Consider the following 23,522-nt stretch of genomic DNA (forward strand, 5'->3'; position numbering starts at 1 on the left):
TCTGTGAGCGATATGTATATATATGGATCGGGTTGCACACCGCAACGAGCCTCATGGCTATATATAGGTGGATCGGGTTGCACGCCGCAACGAGCCTTAGGGCTGTATATGTGTGGATCGGGTTGCGCGCCGCAACAAGCCTTATGGCTGTATATATATTGATGGGATCTGGCTGCACGCCACAACGATGTAACGCTTGGGCTGAAGAAGGCCCTCCAGAGTCTGTACACACCCCTAGTAAGCGCATGTACCTATTGAGTACGAGTGATAAGTGCCGAGTGTTGAGCCATTGAGAAAGATTGAGTGACTGTTGCTCTGAGAGGATGCTTTTGATTTCCTTATTGATGCACTTAATTGCCATATATCACTGCTTTAAAAATTTTGAGAGATATTACATCTGGTTTTACTTGAACTTGACATGAATAAATTGATTTTACTTAAATTACCGGATATGAAAGCATGCCTACTTTCTTCTGTTGAGATTACTGAAATTGAACTATAACTGTGTAGCTCGTCACTATTTTCAGTTCTTTATTTAGTCTTGTTACTTACTGAGTTGGTTGTACTCATGCTACACCCTACACTTTGTTTGCAGATCCAGGTGCTTCTAGATATGGTAGGTGTTGATATTTCGCACAACTGATCGTTGGAGACTTCGAGGTAGCTGCCCGGGTTTTGCAGTCCTTGTTTCTCCTTCCTGTCTTTTCTTTTATTGTATTTAGATCCATACTTTCATAGACATTACTTTTCTAGACTGGTGATGTATAGATGCTCATGATCTCAATGACACCCCGATTTTGGAGTTTTCCGCATTTATGTTTTGGGTTTTACCCCGTTTATGAGAATTTTTGTAATTTAAAACTAACTTTGACTCATTTTGTTAACTGTTGGGAAATATTTTCAAAATGTCGGCTTTTCTAGTACCACGTTAGGCGTCATCACGATATGTTAGGGTTTTAGGTTGTGACACTATTTCTTCCTTCCGGTCTTCTTTTTCAGATTCTGAAGCTTCATAAGATGTTTTCAAAGGTTCAAGAGTGTCCTCCAGGAACTTGACTTTATCAGAAAAGGCACAGAGATCCTCTTGAGCTTGAGTTATCATCTGAACGAGATCACCAGCGTACACCTCCTTCTGATTTAGAAGTTCTTTTAAGCTCCTAATCTCCTCAGTAGCCTGGAGTGCTATTAAGCAAAGGAGGATTCTGTTACACCTGAGTTTCAATAATGACAATAGTGCAAATCTAATCTAATCTACTTGATTACAGGAAATCAGGATGACAATGCTAAATCAGAGGGAGAAAGAAAATCAGGATGACCATGCTATCAAAAAGGAAATAAGATCGAGTGCAGCTGATATGGGAAGCCAGTTCGTAAATTAAGGAGAATTATGGTAAAAGTAATCGGAATATTCTGGTGATTGTTCAATCAAGCTAAGTGGAAAATCACTCTGTTTAACCAAAAATATATCTTTCAGTCAAAGTCTAATTTTAAAAGAAAACGGGTTTCTGATAACCAAGTTTTACATCACTTTCTCGATGATATCGAATGAAAAGAACAAGAATAAAAAAAGGAAATAGTTGATTGCAAAGTCAATATAGAGAAAAGCAAAAAAGTAAAATGAATATATTCCAATATTGTCTCAGATGTCTTTACAAGTGAAATTCTCTCCCTTTATATAGAGGTTTACACATATAACGTTTCTTTCCCTTTGTGGACAAATCATTACGAGCTTTACTGTCATTAATAATCCTTTATAATTGGTAATTGTAAAAGTCCATGAGATTCTGTAATGATTCTGATTCCCCTCCTCATTAATTGAAGGTTCATGAATCTTGCCTTTTTACTCTCTTGATTCAGTCTTTGCCAGCCGTTAGGCTCGGTGCTACCCCGTAGGTGTTTCCCTCCCATGCCTTTTCTTATTCTATTAAATAAGACTGCCACGTGTTGCTATATCATTGCTTTTACTTGCTATGCCATGTCAGCAATCTAATATTCCACGTGTAGCTCTTTTTCACAACCAATACAGATAGTCCCCCCACTTTCTTGAATATTCTCTATTGAATATTCGGGGAAGTGGAAGGTTTTTATGGCGGGAATCCCCTGCCTCCGTTTTCGAATATAATCATGCCTTTTTCTGAACTTATGTGACGTTCATCACTTTTATTAAATGACCATGCCACGTGGCTTTTGGCAATTGGTCCGTCAATTCTTCAGCATCTCTTAGGGTTTCCCTACAACCGCATCAGTCTCGAAGTGACGGTTTCATTATGACGCTTCATAATGACCTCAATAGTCGTGCCTTCCTATAAATACTTAAACTCTTTTTACCAATTTTCCAAGCCTTTCCCTCTTAGTCTCCTTGTCTTACTTCGTTCTGCATCTTTTTCTTGTGCTTCTATAGTTAGTCATGGCTTCATCAAACCTTGATCCTCGTAAAGTAGTAATTGTTGATGAACTTCCCCCTTCAACTGCCCCTGTTAGGAGTAGAAGAGGCGGTAGGTTACGTAGCCTCGGTTCAATTTCTAACCGTGGTTCCTCCTCTCAAGGTACTACTTCCAAATCATCTTCTTCTAGAACTAGGGCTTCTGCAACCTCAAGGTCTTCTTCTAAAGATAAAGATTTATCTGAAGCCCTTTGTGAACCTACTATTGATGAGATTGTCCCACATGAGCTATCCTTTGTGACTGATAGTGAATCGATGAAGAGTAAAGTCTCTTACATGGATGCTTCCCTTGATCGTGCTGATCATTACCCAACTCTGATTACCAGTGGTCTTCTTGCTCTGGTTCAAAGAGAATGTAATTGGAAATCCGACTTCCCAATTTTAATCATTGGTTCTAACCAAAGAATAACTTCATACCAAACTGGCTATTCCTTAGTTTATACATATCCTTTTACCTTAGGCTGTAAACCTCCTATTGACCCGGTAATCATTAAATTCTGTCGTTACTTCATTGTGTGTTTGGGACAAATTGGTCCTATTGTTTGGAGAGTTGTTGCATGCCTCCGTTATTTATCAAACTTGGCTTCTATGCCTTTTACTTTTCGTCACTTACTCCATCTCTACTCTCCTAAACTATTTTGTGATGGAGTTTTCTCCCTTGTGGCCAAAAGTAAGAGGGTGTTAGTTAGCCCTGAAGATGATAGAGATCGAGGCTAGTATACTCGATCGAGAAGTAAAATTTTGCACGTAAGTATTTGTATCTCACCTTTTTCCTTTCTTAAAAATTAATTCTCATGTATTCTCGTGTCTACTTTTTCAACAACTATGGAAGTCTTTGAAGAGATCCCTGACTTCCGTGCCTTGGTAGAAAAGTTATTATATGTTGCTCCTATAGAGAGAAGGTCTTGGAAGTACCTTTCTCAAAGATTTGGGTGGAAAGTCAAAACACACGGTACTTTTTCCCGTTTTAATCTTCTTCTTTTTCTCTTTTGCTTGTTTAAGAGTTATTCACCGTGACTCTTTTTCCTTTTGTTAGGATTTGCCATTTGTGGTGTTAGTCCTGCTTCTATTTCGTCTGCAAGACTTGCGGTGAGTCTTGCTCAAGAAAGGATTTTGAGCTCTTCTTCAAAGAGGAAGGTTGATGGAGCTCATGGCTCTGAGGGAGAAGAAGAACCAAAGGAAGGTTCTTTAATTCGTATGCCTCGTGTCAAGAGGCGCGTTATTTCAGATGATAAAGCCACACCTCCTTCCAGTTCAGTTCCTGTTAATGTGCCCAAAGATGCTACTTTAGTGAGTTTAGATGAAGAGATAAGTGCTCCTCCTAGTGAATCTACTAATCAACTATTTTCCCGTGGTTTTGATAGTGGTGATTTCGGTCCTATTTCTGAGGAATTACCCCTTACTTCTCTTCCATGTCAGTCCCCGTATGTTTTCAGTCTACCGCTCCTGTTACTGCTGCTATTGTTTCTCCCACGGATGCTTTTACTACTTCACCCATACCTGTTGTTACTACTTCTCATTTTGAAGTTGGTACTTCTAGTAGCAATAGGATTATGAAAAAGGTTATCATAGAAGCTCCTGAATATGGTAATCTGTTGAAAAAATCTGGTCAAGCTGATGTATGGTTAAAACCTTTAATTGACCCAGTTGAGAAGTCTAAGTTGGAAAGTCATAGCTTCTTGACGTGGATGAATGATATTGTTCATTCATCTTTGAAGGTTTAAGCTTTAGCTTTTCCCTTCCCTTTTCCTCGTGGTTATTTATTTTTGTTTTACAATCACTTCTTTCTTTTCTTTTGTAGATCAACTTGATAGGCACGAAGCTTATGAAAAAAATTATTCACACTGAGTAGCTAGTCAATGATTATCATAGTGAAGCAGATAACTGGAAGGAACAATATGAGGCTCTTTAATTGGATAAAGAACTTTTAGATGAAGAGAAGTGTGCTTTGGAACAACAAGTAAGGATGATGGCGGCGTAATTGGCAGTTGAAAAAGCCTCTTCAAGTCAAGTTGGTAGAGATAGAGACATACTTGAGTCTTCATTTGCAGAGTAACTTTCTAAAGCTACCAAGGAGATAAGTGGTTTAAAAGAACTCCTTAATCAGAACGAGACTTATGCCGGGGAGCTAGTTCAAACACTCACTCAGGTTCAAGAAGACCTCCGTGTCTCTTCTGATAAGATCCAATTCTTGGAGAGTTCTCTCGCCTCTATGATGGTTTCTTATGATACTTCTTTGACTGAGAAAGGAGGATTGAAGGCTAAAATTGACCAGTGGGAGAAAGATTATGAAGCCCTTGAAGATAAATCAACACTTGATATAAGTTGGGCTTTTTTTAATACCCGATCGAGACTTTGATGGAGGCTATCTAGGAAGGTTTTGATCTCAATGCGGAGATGCTAAAGCTAAGGAAGAAATCGATAAAACTCAGCAAAGTCAAGACTTTCATTCACCAGAGGTCGGTGTTTCCGAAGGTGATGAACTTACTCCTGGTGAAGTTGGCATTCAAGCTTCTTCTGCTCATGTTGAATCTTCTCCCGTTGCTGATGATGCCTTATTGGATTCAGCCTCTCCCACTGCTGATAATGTTGCATTGGACTCTACTTCTTAGTGTTCTTAGTTTGATTTTGGAACTCTTGATAAGAAGTTTTTTCTTGTTTTTTTGGAATGGACGGTTAGTTTTTACCCCTGGCTCGTTTTGGGGTTTGTTTGAACATTTTGGTTTTAACTAAGTGTATACTTAGTTTTAGCCAAGTTTAATATATGGTTTTTCATTTATTGTGAGTTTTTTGTTTAAACTCTTTGACTTGCATTTAAAAATGCTTACTATTTCGTGATTTTTGCATAGACACGAATTTTATAAAAGAGGACCCTTTTATAAACGACACTAATGAAGAAGACGTCTCAACTTCATATTGGTGTAAATATATGAGAGAAGTAGAAAAATATATATTTTAAAGAAGTTTCATGAATAATTTTAGGAAGTTTCATATCTTGAACTTTCAAATTACACAGCACTTTACATGTATTAATTTAACATCTACAATTCTTTTATAACTGTTTTTCTTATAACGGATTTCAAAAATTCTAGGGTATATTTTGCGAACCATTACTAATCATTGTCTTTAACCTTAGTACTCGTAGGATCTTATAATTTATGTCCGCAATTTTACACTTTATGAAAGCTTAATACAAAAGGTTTTCTGATTCAGACATGTTTCTTGACTCATGATTGGCTCTTGACTTTTGATTTTTGGGTTGTTCCAGGCTTGAATTCTGACTTTTAGTCTTCCTTTACCTTCTTTGACTTGCAGTCTTATTTGCCTTCTACCTATAGTCCCCTAAGTGTTAGAGCTTTGAAGTATGAAATCTCGAGAACTTGATTATTCTTTCCATTTGGTCCATTTCCTGAAAAGGAAAATACATACGGGACTCGGAGGTATATTTTTAGATGATGACTTCTTAACCCTTTTTATTTCCATTAGAAAGGTTGTAACCCAGACCGGAGATAATTTTGCATCTCACGTGTCGTTTAGGTCTAATATCATCATTTGGTGTGGCCTAACTTTGTGCCTATCATCTAAAATGTTTAGTATAATTAAAAAGAATAAATCTAAACCTTACATAAATGATACCTGACCGGGGGTTCTTCCTTTAGAAGTCATCCTTCTTTAAATGAACAACATTCCAATTTGATGGGAGTACTTTGCCGTCCACTGTTTCTAAATCATATGCACCCTTTCCAGCAATACCACGAATCTTGTAAGGTCCTTCCCAATTTGGACTCAATTTCCTGCATTGGCCGTTTTTGATGATTGTAAAACTTTTTTGAGGACGAGGTCCCCAATCTTGAAGTATCTAAGATGAGCTTTCTGATTGTAATATCGCTCAATAATTTGTTTTTGCGCTGCCATCCTTATTAGAGCTGCATCTCTCCTTTCTTCAAGCAAATCGAGATTTATTCCCATCTCTTCCTTAATTGATTCTTCGGTTGCCTGGGTGTATCTTGTACTCGGTTCACCTATTTCAACTGGGATTAAGGCTTTAGCACCATACATAAGTGAGAATGGAGTCTCTCCCGTTCCTGTTTTTGATGTCGACCGATAAGCCCATAAGATTCCTTGTAACACTTCTGGCCACTTACCTTTTGACTCCTGTAACCTTTTCTTCAAGTTATTAATAATAACCTTGTTTGTTGATTCAGCTTTTCCATTAGCCACAAGATGATAAGGTGTTGAAGTTATCCTTTTAATCTGTCAATTGTGAAAGAATTCTGTGATTTTCTTACCTATGAATTGCGGCATATGATGTCTTACCTATGAACTCCAAACCGGCATATGATGTTTTGCCAAATGAAGTCCCTAACTTCTTTTTCCCGTACCTGCTTGAAGGCACCTGCTTCTATCCATTTGGTAAAATAATCTGTTAGTACTAATAAAAATCGTACCTTTCCATTGGCTTGTGGGAGTGGACCCACGATATCCATCCCCCACTTCATAAAAGGCCATGGTGCAATAACATGATGTAATAACTCCGCTGGGTGATGCATGTTAATGCCATACCATTGGCATTTGTCACACTTGGCCACAAAACTTTCCGCATCTTCTTCCATTTTTTGCCAATAATATCTTGCTCTAATTAGAGTTTTTACCTAGGATCTTCCTCCGGCGTGATTTCCACAATGTCCCTCATGTACTTCTCTCATCACATACTCTATTTGAGAAGGTCCGATACATCTTGCTAAAGGTCCACCAAACATCTTTCGATATAGGTTGCCACGATCCAAACAATAACATGCAGCTTTTCGTCGAAGTGATTGAACCTTTTTCTTATCTTCAGGTAGAATCCCATACTGCAAAAAAAATAACGATCTCGTTTCTACAATCCCAAATTAAATTATTGAAATTTACCTCATTTTTGTCCTGATCGAGTGCTGAATGAAACAAATGTATTACGGTAGCATTTTCTTCATTTGTCACTTCCGCAGTGGATGTGGAATTAGCCAATGCGTCTGCTTCAGCATTTTCCTCCTAGGTATTTGCACGATTTTCCAAGATTTTAATTGTCTTATTAAGTCTCGTGCCTTTTTCAAATATTGCTGCATCCTCACCTCTCTAGCTATAGAAGTCCCCTGCATTTGATTAACTACAAACTACGAGTCACTTTTGATTATAATCTATACTATTCCGAGCTCGCGTTCTAATTCCACACCAGCAATTACAGCTTCATATTTTGCGTCATTGTTAGTAATGGGATTATTGCCTGCCTTATAGTTTCTCCTGCACGTGGGATTAAAACAATGCCTAAACCCGCTCCTTTAACATTTGAGGAGCCATCAGTAAATAGGGTCCAAGTATCCAGATTAGACTCGTTGAATACCTGCAGTTCCTTTTCTGCTTCTAGTACTATCCCTGGCTGAAATCTGCCACAAAATCTGCTAACACCTGGAATTTTATCGCAGTTCTAGGTTGATATGTGATATCATATTCACTAAGCTCTATAGCCCACTTGGCTAATCTACCTGATAGTTCTTGCTTATGCAATATATTTCTTAAGGGGTAAGCGTTCACTACAGAGATAGGGTGATATTGAAAATAAGGCCTCAACTTTCTATATGCCATGATTAGTGCTAAAGCAAGTTTTTCTAAATGAGGATATCGAGTTTCAACATCCAATAAAGATTTGCTAACATAATAAATTGGAGATTGTTTACCTTTGTCTTCCCGTACTAATACTGCACTTACCGCCATTTCTGACACAAGATAGATGAGTAGCCTTTCTCCATCCTTTGGTTAAGCCAACAACGGTGGGTTTGATAAGTATGCTTTTAGATTTTTGAGTGCTTGTTAGCATTCCTCAGTCCACTCAAATTGTCTTTGCTTTTTCAATACTGGAATGAACTTAAAACTCTTCTATGAAGATTTAGAGATAAATCTTCCCAATGCTGCTATCCTACCTGTCAACCTCTGCACTTCTTTTTTGTATTAAGTATGTCTGGTATTTCTACAATGTCTTTGATATGTGCAGGGTTTACTTCTATTCCTTAGTTAGAAACAAGAAAACCTAAAAACATACCTGAAGACACACCAAATGCATACTTTTCGGGATTTAATTTCATATTGAATTTGCGGAGAATCTGAAATATATCTAACAAATGGTGGATGTGATCCCCCACCTGTGCTGACTTGACTAGCATGTCATCGATGTAGACTTCTATAGTTTTTCCCAAGTGTTCTTGAAACATTTTCGTTATTAACATCTAGTACGTGGCTCCAACATTCTTTAGACCGAAAGGCACGACTTTATAACAGTAAGTCCCCCTGTCTATAATAAAGGAAGTTTTTTCCTCATCTAAAGGATCCATTTTTATCTAATTATATCTTGAATAGGCATCTAAAAAGCTCAACAATTCATGTCCTGCAGTAGCATCAATTAGTTGATCTATGTGCGGTAATGAAAAAGAATCTTTAGGGCAAGCTTTATTCAAGTCAGTATAATCTACACAAACTCGCTATTTCCTATTCTTTTTTAGTACCACTACAGTATTAGCTAGCCAATTAGGATATTTTACCTCTCGAATAGACCCGATTTTTAAAAGTTTTTGTACCTCATTCTGAATCACCTGATTTTTGAAAGATCCTTGCTTCCTTTTCTTCTGTTTGACAGGTGGATATGTTGGATCTTCATTTAGCTTATGGGTCATCACCTCCGATGGTATACTTGTCATATCTAAATGCGACCAAGCAAAGCAGTCTGCGTTAGCTTTTAAGAATTCAATTAACTTAAATTTCATTTCTACGTTTAGGTTGGTCCCAATGTAAACTTTTCTGTCCAGCCAATGTATAAAAAGCACCACTGCTTCGAGTTCTTCAATTGTTGTTTCGATGTTTTCATTCTCCTCTGGCTCTTGAAAGATATCAGGCCTTGAATCTACATACGTTTGTCCATCTCCAGTTGAGGTTTATGTTGCTAAATCCTCAACTGAATTCTGTAATTGCTATTTTTTATCTGCAACATCGTTCTTTATGCTTGAATCCGCCACTGATTTAATACTTCTAGAAGCCTACTGATCACCACAGATTTGCCTAATTCCCCATTATGAAGGGAACTTAATAACTTGATGTACAGTAGAAGGAACAATATCCATATCATGAATCCAAGGTCTACCGAGAATCATATTATACGCCATGTCCGTATCTATCACTTGAAATTTCGTATCTTTGACAACTCCTTCTGCAAATGTGGCGAGCACTATTTCCCCTTTTGTAACAATGCTTGAATTGTCAAATCCAGATAAGGTACGTGCGTTCGGCACCATTTTGTCATCAGCTTGCATCTCGTGTACCATTCTTAAAAGAATGACATTTATAGAGCTACCTGGATCAATCAAAACTCATTTCACATTATTATCATGTACAAATAAAGATATTACTAGTGCTTCATCGTGAGGGATCATCATGCCATCTGTGTCTGCATCATCAAACACTATGCTGTCTTTTTCCAAAACTTGGCGAACTCACTTTCCGTGGGTAACTGTGACTGTTGGTGTCTTTTTTTCAGCCGTATATGTCATACCGTTGACTTCCTCTCCTCTGCTTATCATATTAACCATTCTTTTTGGTGACAGAGGTTTTGGTGGCTCTTGTCTATTCTTCATATACAATTGCTTACCCTTCTCACTAAACAAATCGGTTAAATAACCTTATTTTAACAAATGCTCTATTTCACCTGATAGTAATTTGCAGTCTGCTGTTTTATGATCGTGGTCACTATGAAACTCGCACCAGAAATCTGGATTTCTTCTGCTTGGGTTCAATCTCATTTCCTTTGGCTACCACACCTTATCTCCCAAACTTCTTAAAACAATTACCAACTCAGTACTGCTAACATTGATACTATAATCACCAATCTTTGCCTTCGTATTAACATTACTATCTCGCGTATCTCATTCCTTTCCAAACTTGGATGATGAACCCGCATCTCTGTCTCTTGACTAGAACCGTACCGCGGGTTTTCTTATTTAGAACATGAATCTTGTCCTGCTGGTCCCATGTAAGGTTTGTACCTGTTTTTACCAGAACTTTTTCAGTTTCTGGTCGGCTCGAACTTGTTCTTTCATCTCCCCATGACTGAGTTATAGTATCTTCCTCTATCCGCAGCTTCATGTTAAACCTGTTGTAAACATCATTCCAAGTTGTAGCAGGGAATTCTTATAAGCTTTCCTTGAGTCTCCTCGTGGCTTCTGAGCTTTTTTCATTTAAGTTACTTGCAAATGCCATGGCGGACCAATTATCATGTACACACGGTAACATCATTCTTTCACGCTGAAATCTATCCACAAATTTCCTAAGTAGCTCCGTATCTTGTTGTTTTATTTTGAAGATGTCTTCCATCCTCTTTTTAACTTTTTGAGCTCCCGAATGCACTTTTATAGATGAATCTACAAGCTCGGCAAAAGAATCAATAGAATTTTCTGGTAAAAGAGAATACCATGTTAGTGCTCCTTTTGTGAGTGTTTCGCCAAATTTTTTGACCAGCACCGACTCAATTTCTTGCTTGGTTAAATAATTGCCTTTCATGCCAATTGTAAACACAGTTACATGATCTCGTGGGTCGGTTGTTCTATCATACTTCGAAATATCAGGCATCTTAAACGTTTTTGGAATCGGCAAGGGAGCGACACTTGGCTTCCAGGGTTGTTGTGAATATTTATCAATATCCACTCCTTTAATCATGGGTGGCACACCAGGTATTTGTTCTATGTGATCATTCTGCTCCTTGAGCTGCTTCTGCAAAGTTAATACTAAACTTTGTAAATCAGAAATATTTGGGGTACCTAACCTTCCATTGCGAGATTCACTGGGAGTTCCTCCGCTTCCTGAATTAGCAAGTCCCGAGCATGGGTTTTCTATGGTTGCAGTGTTGTTTAGAGGTGGAGTTGGTGGTACAGTTGGTAATCTACTAACGAAATCTTGAAGGGCGTTATTGACATGTTCTGCAATTAGTTGTGTTAATGCATCTTCAGCAGTTTGATCGTCCCCTTGTTGATTATTTGTATGTGATGTTGATCTTTGAGGTGACCCCTCTCGGGAGTGTTGGGGAGAATTTTGGGGTGAAGGGATAGGAGTTCTATTCTCTTGTTGATTCTGTTGGCTTAGTTTGTTTTGTTGGTTGTTGTCGTTGGCAGTCGACATGGTTGTTTGACAAAAAAATGAATTTAGAAAGTGAAAAGATTATCATTTTCACAGTAATGGAAATATTTTGTTTAACCAAAAATATATCTTTCGATCAAAGGCTAATTTTAAAAGAAAACGGGTTTCTGATAACCAAGTTTTACCTTACTTTCTCGATGATATCGAAGGAAAAGAACAAGAATAAATAAGGAAATAGTTGATTGCAAAGTCAATATAGAGAAAAGCAGAAAACTAAAGTGAATATATTCCCCAATATTGTCTCAGATGTCTTTACAAGTGAAATTCTCTCCCCTTATATAGAGGTTTACACATATAACATTTCTTTCCATTTATGGCCAAATCATTACGAGCTTTAATGTCATTAATGATCCATTATAATTGATAACTGTAACTATCCACGAAATTCTCCAATGATTCTGATTCCCCTCCTCATTAATTTAAGGTTCATGAATCTTCTCTTTTTACTGTCTTGATTTTATCTTTGCCAGCCGTTAGGCTCGGTGCTACCCCGTAGGTGTTTCCCTCCCGTGCCTTTTCTTATTCTATTAAATAAGACTGCCACGTGTTGCTATATCATTGCTCTTACTTGTTATGCCACATCAGCAATATAATATTTCACATGTAGCTCTTTTTCACCACCAATACACATTCTCTTAATCAGGAACGCGAAAAAGAAGGAGATCATTGAATCCAGGATTCAAATGCAATCCTTGTGTCAAATCTCTTTGAATATTCCTGCCTCAATTAATGGTCAATCTGCAACTGCTAGCTAAAAAAAGATTACAAGATTCAAGACTCTCATATAAGAAGACTGGAAGACAGAAGAAGTCATGCAACTTAACACCTATTTCTTTATCTTTCTAGTTCTTAGTGCAAACATTGTATTCTTGAGTTTACAAGTGTCACAAAAGATATGAAGAGTTAGAAAAAACAAAACAAGAGTTGTGTCAAGTTTAGACAAACACTATTGGTGAATATCATTGGTGGTAAACGAATTAAAAACACTACTGTTGTAATAAATTATTGAAGATATAAGAGAACCTTTGTGACCCAAGGGAACTGGATGTAGCTACCATACCGGTACTGAACCAGTATAAAATTCCTTTGTCTTTACCATGTTTTCTGCACAATTTACTTCTACTGCAAATCGAACCTACTGAAAAAGTTTAATCAACTAATTCCTCTCTGCGTCATTTAAATTTGGCTACAATTTACCCCCCTCTAGTGCTTTCAGATTCCAGTCTATCCTTATCTTTTTTCAACTTGATTGGAAGAAGCCTTCGAAACTACCAATTCATCAGTTGTGATCTTGAGCTACTTCTCTAAAGACCCTTTCTCTTCAACATGGGCATTCTTTTCAAGTTGAAGGCTTTTAAATTGCTCCTTTAAATTGTTAGCTTCTGTACGCAGCTCATCCATTTGCTGCTCAGTCCAAGATATTTTTCTCATTAACTCTGTACCTGTTAAATTGATCTGCAAAAAGGTAAGGTAAAAAGGTTATAAACTTATAAGGGGAGGAGGAAACATAAAAGAAGAGGAATATACCTTAAGGGGGAAGGAATAACATCATTCATTTAGGTTTTAGAGCTATGAGACTCAAGCTTTTCCCTCTCCTCGAGGACGATCAATGGTTTCAACCACACCACGACCCTGCTCGATTTATTTAACAAATTTCCACTATTGGGGACTTCAATCAAAACATGTTTTATGCCCCTCCTCCTGCTAGAAGGGCCAGCCTCCTCACGAGGAGTTGCAACATGTGTGGTAATAAAAGCAACAACGGTTGTGGTAGCCGAAGAGATTGAAGGATTAACACAGGAGCCACGAGGTTCATTGGAAGGGCAGCAAGGTGTGGCTTTTTGAAAATAGGGACAAAAATCATCTTCACCCTCAAATTCTTGAGCAGAAAGCCTATCAATAGGACTTGAGGAGGGGTTACCAGAATGGTCAATATCTTCATCTTCTGAGATGTCTAAAGGGACGAGTTCATCAACAAGTTTGAAAGGCACGGGCCCTGAAGGTAGAACCTGGGGAATAATGACTTCATCATCTAAAACCATATGTCTCTTAACTCGTGGATTCTTTACCAGAGATCCATCAACATTTTCTTCTTCTTCATCATCATAGGCGTGGGTTTCATTGTTCTTCCTCTTTGAAGAGGACACGCTCAAAATTTGTTCTTGGGTTGGGTTAACAAAAATCCTAGCAGCAGAAACAGAGGCAGGACGAATGCCACGAACAACATATCCTGAGAATAACAAAAAAGGGTCAGAGTAAGAAAATGTTATAGTGAGAAAAAGGTATGGTAAGTTAGAATACCATGGGTTTTCACTTTCCACCTGAACTTTTGAGAAAGAAATTTCCACGATCTCTGGTCCATAGGGGCAACAATCAATATTTTTTCTACTCAATCATTAAAGTTGAGAAGTTCACCAAAAACTTCCATGATTGCTGGAAAAAAGGCGAGGGAATTGAAATTATAAGAGAAAGAAAAGAAAGTGGTAAAGAGAAATACTCACGTGCAAAGTTCCACTTCTCAAGGAAAAGCATATTTTCATCACCCACCAAATCACGAGTAGGAACAGCCACGAACCGAGTGTACCAGCTACGGTCATGATCATCCTTGGGTCTGACTAAAACTCTCTTGCTTCTCGCCACAAGAGAAAAGACACCTTTACGAAAAAGCTTCGGAGAATATAGATGGAATAAGTGCTGAAAAGTAAAAGGAGCTGAAACCAAGTTTGATAAATAACGAAGGCAAGCTACTGCCCTCCACACTATTGGCCTATTTGGCCAAAAGACATACGATGAAGTAACGATAAAATTCAATAATTACTGGGTAAATAAGTGGGTTGAAGCCTAAGATGAAAGAATAGGTGCACACAAATGAATAACCTTCACGATAAGAAGTTATTCGTTCATCAGCACTAGGAACTACCACAGGAAAATTGGATTTTTAGTGGCATTCACGATGAACTAGGGGAAGAAGGCCATCAGTGATTAAAGTAGGGTAATGATCGGCGTGATTAAGTGTTGTAGTGGAAGAAACTTTCTTTCTCATTGCTTCACAGTCCGATTTGAAAGAGAAATTTTGAGGAACAATTTCGGAAATAACAGGCTCCTACAACGGTTCGTTATGGTCTTTGCTTCTAGAGGAGGATCTAGGAGCTGATGAAGTTTTGGCTTTGGAAGAAGAAGGCTTTGAAATATTCTATTGGGCAGGAGTAGAGCTACGTCTTTATATAGAACCTAAGCTACGAAGTCTACCGCCTTTTCTACTACTAACTGGGGCTGAAGAAGGAGGAAGTTTATCAACAATGATTGTTTGTAGGGTCTAATGATGAAGAAGGGTTCGAAGTAGGGGTGGGCGTCGGTCGTTTCAGTCGGTTATTATGAAAGTACGGTTCGGTTTATCGATTTTCGATTTTGTAATATTAATAACCAAATCAAACTAAAGTATTTACGGTTTGGGGAGATTTTTTCAAAGTTCGGTTCGGTTATTTCCGGTTTGTTTTTCGGTTTTAAGCGGTTCAAAACAAAAGCTGGACAAACAAAAATACAAACTTTAGCAATGACATGCCAACATAATATATCTAAAGATCGCACAACATTATTTACAACGCAACTAAGAAGCATAATTTCCCAAGAATCACTTGTACTAACGAAACAGAAAACTTAGATGAATTAAGAGCAACACATAACTAAAAGTCTGAGGAATAAATACACAGTACGAAGACAACCTGATCTAAAATAGAAAACATGTGCCAAATATCTTCATAAGCAACATTCACATCGCACTGTTACGACAAACATTGGCTGTCCAAATTATAAATATGAACAAAGTAATTGGACAGAATTAATAATTAAAGCATTTTGAACAGTATATAAAACTTAATATAGTTTGTAAATTGATAATTCCTCTCTAGTTTCACCGGACCCTACCAGCTGTATTAGTATCAGATTATCCAAATCATGATGTAAAAAATGAAAAAATCAAAGATGTTTAAAGTTTGTAATTTGTATTACCCCTGAATTTCGGTTTTTCGGTTTAACCGAAAATCGAAATACAAAAATCGTGAACCACACCGAAAAATCAAAAATTAATAATTTTTAAATTGTGCACCGACCGAAAAACTGAAATTCACGGTTCGGCCGGTTTTTTCTGTTCGGTCGATATTATGCCCACCCCTAGTTCGAAGAACGGTAAGTCATTTTTAATGGTAAAAGCATTAAGAAGGGAGAAAAATCGCAGAAGAAGGCTGGGTATGAATGAAAAAAGAAGAAATTTTTGGGTGGACCGTTATTATGAACCATCATCATTGAATCATTAATTTGAACTGACGCAGCCACATAAAATCCCATAAACTACAGAACCAATCGTAACAGGACACGTGTCCTGAGCATTAAATGGAAAGGACATATGTCTCTTCCCTTCTGAAGAAAACATAATGATGTTGGGAAGAGGCAACAAAGCATTCCCGCCATAAATAAACTTACCACTTCCCGAATATTCACTTGAGAATATTCAGAAAGTGAGGGGACTATTTGTATTGGTGGAAAAATAGGAATGACACGTGGACTAATGATATGGTGACAAGTAGCATTTGCATCAAGTTAACAAAGAAGAATGATGAGGCACTACTAAAATACTCACGGGATTTATATAAGAGGGTGTCGTACCTGATAATTGGGAAAGAAGAAATCGGCACGAGATGCATAAAGGCAATAAATGAGGAAGATTCATGAACAGTTACGGATATGGAAAGAGAATCGCCATTATCCATGAAATTCGATCACCTATTATTATCATAACCATTATGAGTAATTTCAGTAACGGGCAATTAATGACAGTAATAGGTAGGAATTAAGTGAGAGGGAACCGTTACATCTTCTATATTCTTATATAAGGGTCCTTACCTTATTTTGTACGATCATCATAATACTCTCGAATATATGCAATCAGTCTTTTACTTTTATATTTCTACATGATTGAAGATTTTTATCCACAATTCTTGGGAGAAAACAACGGTCATCAATAAGATTTCTTTACCTCGTTCATTGAATATTGAATTGCAATTTCTTTTTACTCTCTTATTTATTTTCTTATTTTTGGAAAAGTGAAGTATACTCGGTTATTAAAAACCCGGTTTTTTTAATATTAACTTTGACCACAAAAACTATTTTTTGGTTAAACACTCACCTCAACCTAGGTCCATATATGGTAAAATCAGAAGGATAAATAACTTATATAATTGGAGTACATCTCTTTACATGAATTTCAAGTAATGTTCTATGCATTAAGTTTTTACTTTTCGGTACAAATCATAAGAAGAAGCATTCAAATGAACGTACGCTTCTTGATAAGATATCTGATGCATGAAGAAGACATCTGTTATTGGTGCTCATTTAGAAAATAGAATCAACCATAGGACAATCAAGCAAGTTTTGAATAAAAATAAAAAAAGATTCTAATTAGGCATTATTATCCAATTGTAAAAGGTTAGGAAGCCTTGGAGCAATGGAAAGTTGTTTTTGTGTGACTTACAGATCACGACTTCGAACCGTGTGAAAGCAGCCACTAATATTTGTGTTAGGGTAGGCTGTATATATCAACACCCTTAAACTGCGGCCCTTCCCCGAACCTTGTGTGAACGCGAGGTACTTTGTGCATCGGGCTATACCCTTTACCCATGTGTAAAAGGTCCTCGATCTCTTTTTGGATAGATTCAATGAGTCATGTGTTCTATTATATGTAGCCTCACTCTTTTCTTTTTTTTTAGGGAAAAGATACTTATATTAATAATAATAGTAACAGTAGCAAGCTGGGGTACGAGACCCATAACATTGTCATTAGTATATACTAGAGAAATGCCTTCTAAGGCACAATCATTGCCTAATATTGTTGATACCAATTTTTTTCTATATATTTTTAATGTGCATAAATACTTTCAAAATAGCATACACATGCATATATAAGCATGCACAAAGTTTTAATAATTTTTCTATAATTTTAAAGATTTTAAATTGATTTATTTCCTCCCCTTTTTACTCATAAAATCCCCAATAATTATCCCTCAAATTATTGTTGTGGTAATTTAGTCATTTAAATTCTATATTTATGCCAAAATATTGTTAAAATATTTTTAGTACATTTTTATTGCATGTTGTATTTTTAAAGCTAATTTGAGTATAATTGCAATATTAGCCCTGTTAATGTATAATTACATTTATATGCATAAAATTGATCTTCTATATTTTTTAAATGTTAATATGTATTTTAAATCATATTAGTACAAAAATATTTTCTAGGAATTATCTGTTATTTATTATAAATTATATGGGGATAAATTGGCTATTTAAAATCTAGTCAAATTGCATTTCAATTTTAGCCTCAATTGAACCCAATATCCCAGCCCAATTTCGGATTAAATAACCCGAGCCAGGCCCTAATTACCCCTACCCGACCCAAAACCTATCAAATCCTATTCGTTGATCTAAAAGATCAACGGCCCTCGTTCGTTCTTGCCTTTTTTATTCCAAACGACCCCCAACCCTAACCATTTTCCCACATCTCCTCTCTCAAAACACTCTTAACCTAACCCTAGCCCTTCAACCGCCGACCTCTCTTCTCCAGTCATCTTCGGTGACTTCTCATCGTCTCCTAAGCCTCCAATGGCTTCTCTCATGCCATGCCTGCCTTCTCTAAGGTCTTCAAGGGCCCAAGGCCATGCCGACTTGCATCTAGGGTTCGTCACTTGTCTGTTCTTGGCTACTCCAGTGTGATTTTCAGCAAAATAATGCTTTATTTGTTGTGATCCTTGGGATTCTAGACAGGTTCTTTCATCTCTATATGAGCTTCTTCTGAAACCCTAATTTCTGCCTATATCTCCTAGATCTGTACAGATCTAGGGCGATTTGAGTTTGTTTCTTTAATTTTTAACACTGTCCTCGGAACTCTTTTACAAGAATCGTTGATTTCAAGTGTTTTTCACCTTCTTCTAAAAATTAAGGTTTCGGAACTTCTTTTAAATTTTTTTAAACTAATTCTTTGTGTTTAAACTTCTGTTTCTTGCATATTTTTGACTGATTCTACGATTTTACTACCTTTTCTACTCGTTTATGTTGAAAGCTCTAATTTTCTAGGTTTCTTCGTTTGGTTTTGTGTATCGGCATGACTGATCATTTTTTATTTAAGTTTCTGTGACTATCTTGCCTCGAATATGTTCCTACTGAGTTTTTAGCCTAACTTATATCACTTCTATGTGCTTGTGTTCGTCTTGACTGTTCAAGACTTGCCTTTTTCTATCAGTGTTGTTTAACCTTCGTGTTTGCTATGTCTAGTTATTCTTATCTTACTCTATTTATATGCTGAATACTGAATCATGACTTTCTCTTTGATTGATTCTGGATTCCCTATTTCATGGTTTGATTGGAAGACCTTACTTTAAACCTTTGATTCCTAACCTTTCTATTCAAATTGATTGATTTGTCTACCTTGTCTGCTTGGTACTTTATTCCTACTGATTATCTACTTAATTAGAGTTTTTTGAATTTAGCCCTAATTGTTTACCCTATACTTACTGAATTTGAAATCTTTCCTTATTGGTCGTACATTGATTTCTTTCCTTATTTGTTACTTGTTCTTACCGTTTGAACTGATTCCCTTAAGTTAAGGAAGTACTTGTACTGATTTTGCTCTAATTGGTTCTGAGTTCCATAATTATTATACTATTGTGATTCTTGCCTTATTTTACCTAGTTTCGAACTACTATATATACATACTCTCCCATTAACACAAACACACGAACACATTGGTTCAAAAACTCTCTCTTTCACACTAAAAGCTTTCTGCTCTCTTTTGTGTTACATACTACTGTCTAAATTCAGCTCGCTACAAGCCAAGGCTAACTATTGGGTTCTCTTTCACCTTGTGTTTACTATCTCTATACTGGTATGCTCTGATTTCAATTCAAGCCCCAAAAACAATATATTTCTTTACTACTTTAGTTTATCATGTTCCTAATTTGTTTTTACCTATGGTTTTGCTATTCAACATGTAATTTATCTCTTTGCTTCAGCATGCTCTCATGAACTAGTAACTTGACTCTACTTTGTTTAATGCTTGTCTACTAGTTCTAGTATGCACTTATTGGGCTATTGCCCCAAGTTGTTTTGATATTATGCTCAGCCATGTTAAGTATAAAATCATATACTCTACTATCTCCCAACTCCCATGAATCCCTTTAGGCATCTCTGGTTTTGTAACTGTGTTCTAACTAACACTCCTAAAACTATGCCTTACTACCTACAATAAGTGCAAAGGACTTCTGCCGGTTATGTGTTCATCATACCTACCTATTTGTCCCCAACCCCAATTGACCCTGTATGGAGATTTGTTCCTTGAGTGTTTGCTGAACTTGCTTGACTGACCTGTTGTTTGTTTAGTTACATGACTGTTCTCAAAAGCTATTTTACTAAACAACCCTCTTATTTATAAAACTATTTAAGTAAATCTCTTTTAACATTGTTTTCCTACTGAAACATTTCAAACTGTGTCAAGCACTCTCACTCTACTCCTAAGTCACTAGGTTTTGCCCCCTTTAGTGTGTATACTGCCTTGGGATCCCCTGAAGAACCCTCTGAACTCTGGCATACTGAGGTTGGCCCTTCCACACTGCACTTACTCAATTTGGTTGCAAAGTCTAGGTGTAAACACTGTCCGGGATCCTTGAGATCCTTAGGGAACTCTGACGCATCTAGACAATGATGTTGTTTATGAAATTGGCATTTGAGGCTATTGGAGGTTTTGGAAAATTATTCGGGCCTGCTTTAGGCTCCCTATAGTGTAACTTCTTCTTTTTTCTTTTTATATATGTAATTCATTCATTTGGTTTGTAATAATTTGTAAACGAATATTGGGGTGAATAGTGAAAAAGGTGGGTAGTTACATATTTGTGGGGTAAAAGGGTAGAAAACATGCCTATAGGATTTTATATTTGTTATATTTGTCTTACCATGTTAGAAATCATGCCTATAGGTCTCAAGTGGTTCCAATAATAGAAATCATTCTTATAGGTCTTAAAATCAACTTCATAAGTAGATATCATGCCTATAAGATATGATCCAGTTTAACTTCTGCTATAACGGGTATTTACATGTGTTTTCATTTGTTATCATGCCTACAAGTTTCTAACATCAGCTCTTAACAATTAGATACCATGCCTATAGGGAACAACGTCAGAAATTCTGCCTATAGATCTAAAATTAGTTTAGTTTAAATAAGTTAATCAAGTTCATGATTAGTTTACTTCGAAACTGGTCTAATTAGTGGTTTGTTTTTCCTGAAATCAATTCTTTCGAGTATTGGCCTAATTCACTATTAGAAAGAATGCCTATAGGAACTCAAGAGCATGTTTTAAAATTTGTCCACTGTTTTACTATGTCAAACGTAGTTATCATGCTCTTAGGACACCACTATTCAGCGTGTAGGCAAGCCTATAGGGCGTTTTCAAATCCTGTAACTCTGAAACTGCATTTCTTCTACTTAATGTTGTTCTGATTTTAACAGGCTTTAAATCAGTAGGCAAACGGATAGGGCCATTACTTCTGAGTTTATAAAATAAAAACTGCATATCTCATATGTTCTGATATTCGCCTAGACATCATGTCTTAGGATACTGTTTAACAATATTGCCCTTATTTGTGTTTGAGTCGTGATATTTACATGCATTATCTATGGAGGTGAACTTGAGCCTCTAATTTCTTCTTTTCTGCCTTATGTGCTAAGGTCCTATTTTCTCTTGCCTGTCGCCTTAGAATTTTCTCCTTTTAAGTACCTTAGGGGTCACCTAGAACTGCCCAGATTTAGAGGTCATAAAATATCTCCAGGGCCACAAGGAAGGGATGGGTAGTGCACGCATAGGCATCGTCAAGTTTGCTAGCACGATTTAGGCTATTACCACGGGGTGGGAAGGGTAGATATGGGATATGATGATTACGCGGTAATGTCACGTGTAGCCCCTCATTGAGAAGTGTTTACCGGACATTATGTGGAGTGATCCTATAGGCTAACCAACCTAGGACTCCTCCTTTCCCAAAATTTCTTTTGTTTAAAACTTTATTTTTATACAACTTGTTCAAAACCTTTGTCTTATTATTTGAGTTATACAACGTCCAACGTGCTTTACTTGCAAATTATTTAATTCAACTACTTATTTGTTAATGGACTAATTCATAAATATAAGTTCGGCCGGGACCCACCATTGTGGACCAAGTGGGGTGTCTAACACCTTCCCTTCAAGGTTATTTCAAGCTCTTACCCTAATTTCTGGTAATGCAAACTAGTCTAAGAGTTAATCGCTCTAGGTGCCCTAACGCACCATAATCCGTTAGGTGGCGAATCTTCAAATACCTAAATCCCAAAAGGAGATGAGTTATTACCCCTATGAATGTCGAAATCCGGACTTTTCTCTGCGGAGGAAAAAGGGGCTCGACAAATGCCGCTAGATTACTACACACATTTATAGAAAGTCAGTCGGCTGCAAGCCAAGGTTAACTACTGGGTTCTCTTTCACCTTGTGTTTACTATCTCTATACTGGTATGCTCTGATTTCAATTCAAGCCCCCAAAACAATACATTTCTTTTACTACTTCAGTTCATCATGTTCTTGATTTGTTTTTACCTATGGTTTTGCTGTTCAACATGTAATTAATCTTTTTGCTTCAGCATGCTCTCATCAACTAGTAACTTGACTCTTCTCTATTTAATGTTTGTCTACTAGTTCTAGTATGCACTTATTAGGCTATTGCCTCAAGTTGTTTTAATATTATGCTCAGCCATGTTTAGTATAAAATCATATACTCTACTATCTCCCAACTCCCATGAATCCCCATAGGCATCTCTGGTTCTGTAACTATGTTCTAACTAACACTCCTAAATCTATGCCTTATTATCTACACTAAGTGCAAAGGACTCCTGCCTGTTTTGTATTTATCATACCTGCCCTATTTGTCCCCAACCCCAATTGACCCTGTGTGGAGATTTGTTCCTTGAGTGTTTGCTGAACTTGTTTGACTGACCTGCTGTTTGTTTAGTTACATGACTGTTCTCAAAAGTTGTTTTACTAAACAACCCTCTTATTTATAAAACTATTTCAAGTAAATCTCTTTTAACACTGTTTTCCTACTACAATCTTTTCAAACCGTGTCAAGCACTCTCACTCTATTCCTAAGTCACTTTGTTCTGCCCCCTCCAGTGTGTGTACTGCCTTGGGATCCCCTAGAGAACCCTCTAAACTCTGGCACACTGAGGTTGGCCCTTCCATACTGCACTTACTTAATTTTGTTGCAAAGTCTAGGTGTGAGCATTACCCGGGATCCTTGAGATCGTTAGGGAATTCTGACGCACCTAGACAATGATATTGTCTATGATTAACATTTGAGGCTATTGGAGGTTTTGGGAAATCATTTGGGCCTGCTTCAGGCTCCCTATAGTGTAGCTTCTTCTTTTTCTTTTTATTTATGTAATTCATTCATCTGGTTTGTAATAATTTGTAAACGAATATTGGGGTGGATAGTGAAAAGGGTGGGTAGTTACATATTTGTGGGGTAAATGGATAGAAACCATGCCTATAGGATTTTATATTTGTTATGTTTGTCTTACCATGTTAGAAATTATGCCTATAGGTCTCAAGTGGTTCCAATAATAGAAATCATGTTTATAGGTCTTAAAATCAACTTCACAAGTAGATACCATGCCTATAGGATATGATCCAGTTCAACTTCTGTTATAACAGGTATTTACATGTATTTTCATTTGTTATCATGCCTACAAGTTTCTAACATCAGCTCTTAACAATTAGATACCATGCCTATAGGGAACAAC

At 37.0% G+C, this 23,522-nt stretch overlaps 1 protein-coding gene across 1 annotated transcript; it reads right to left on the minus strand.

Annotated features, from left to right (window-relative positions):
- Positions 1–6,229: 6,229 nt before the first annotated feature.
- On the minus strand, positions 6,230–6,930 carry LOC142162739 (uncharacterized). The gene is made up of 2 exons (XM_075219406.1): positions 6,892–6,930; positions 6,230–6,697 (listed from the first exon to the last, which is right to left on the minus strand). Exons 1-2 carry the CDS (start codon positions 6,928–6,930, stop codon positions 6,230–6,232), a joined length of 507 nt encoding a protein of 168 aa, XP_075075507.1.
- Between the last annotated feature and the right edge of the window lie 16,592 nt (positions 6,931–23,522).

Source organism: Nicotiana tabacum, chromosome 1 (genome assembly GCF_000715075.1).
Source record: "Nicotiana tabacum cultivar K326 chromosome 1, ASM71507v2, whole genome shotgun sequence".
Taxonomy (NCBI): domain Eukaryota; kingdom Viridiplantae; phylum Streptophyta; class Magnoliopsida; order Solanales; family Solanaceae; genus Nicotiana; species Nicotiana tabacum.

Coding starts and splice junctions, on each gene's coding strand:
- LOC142162739 (XM_075219406.1), bottom strand. CDS start 6,930: ATGGATATCGTGGGTCCACTCCCACAAGCCAATGGAAAG. Junction 6,698..6,891: donor TCCCACAAGCCAATGGAAAG/GTACGATTTTTA, acceptor CACAATTGACAG/ATTAAAAGGATAACTTCAAC.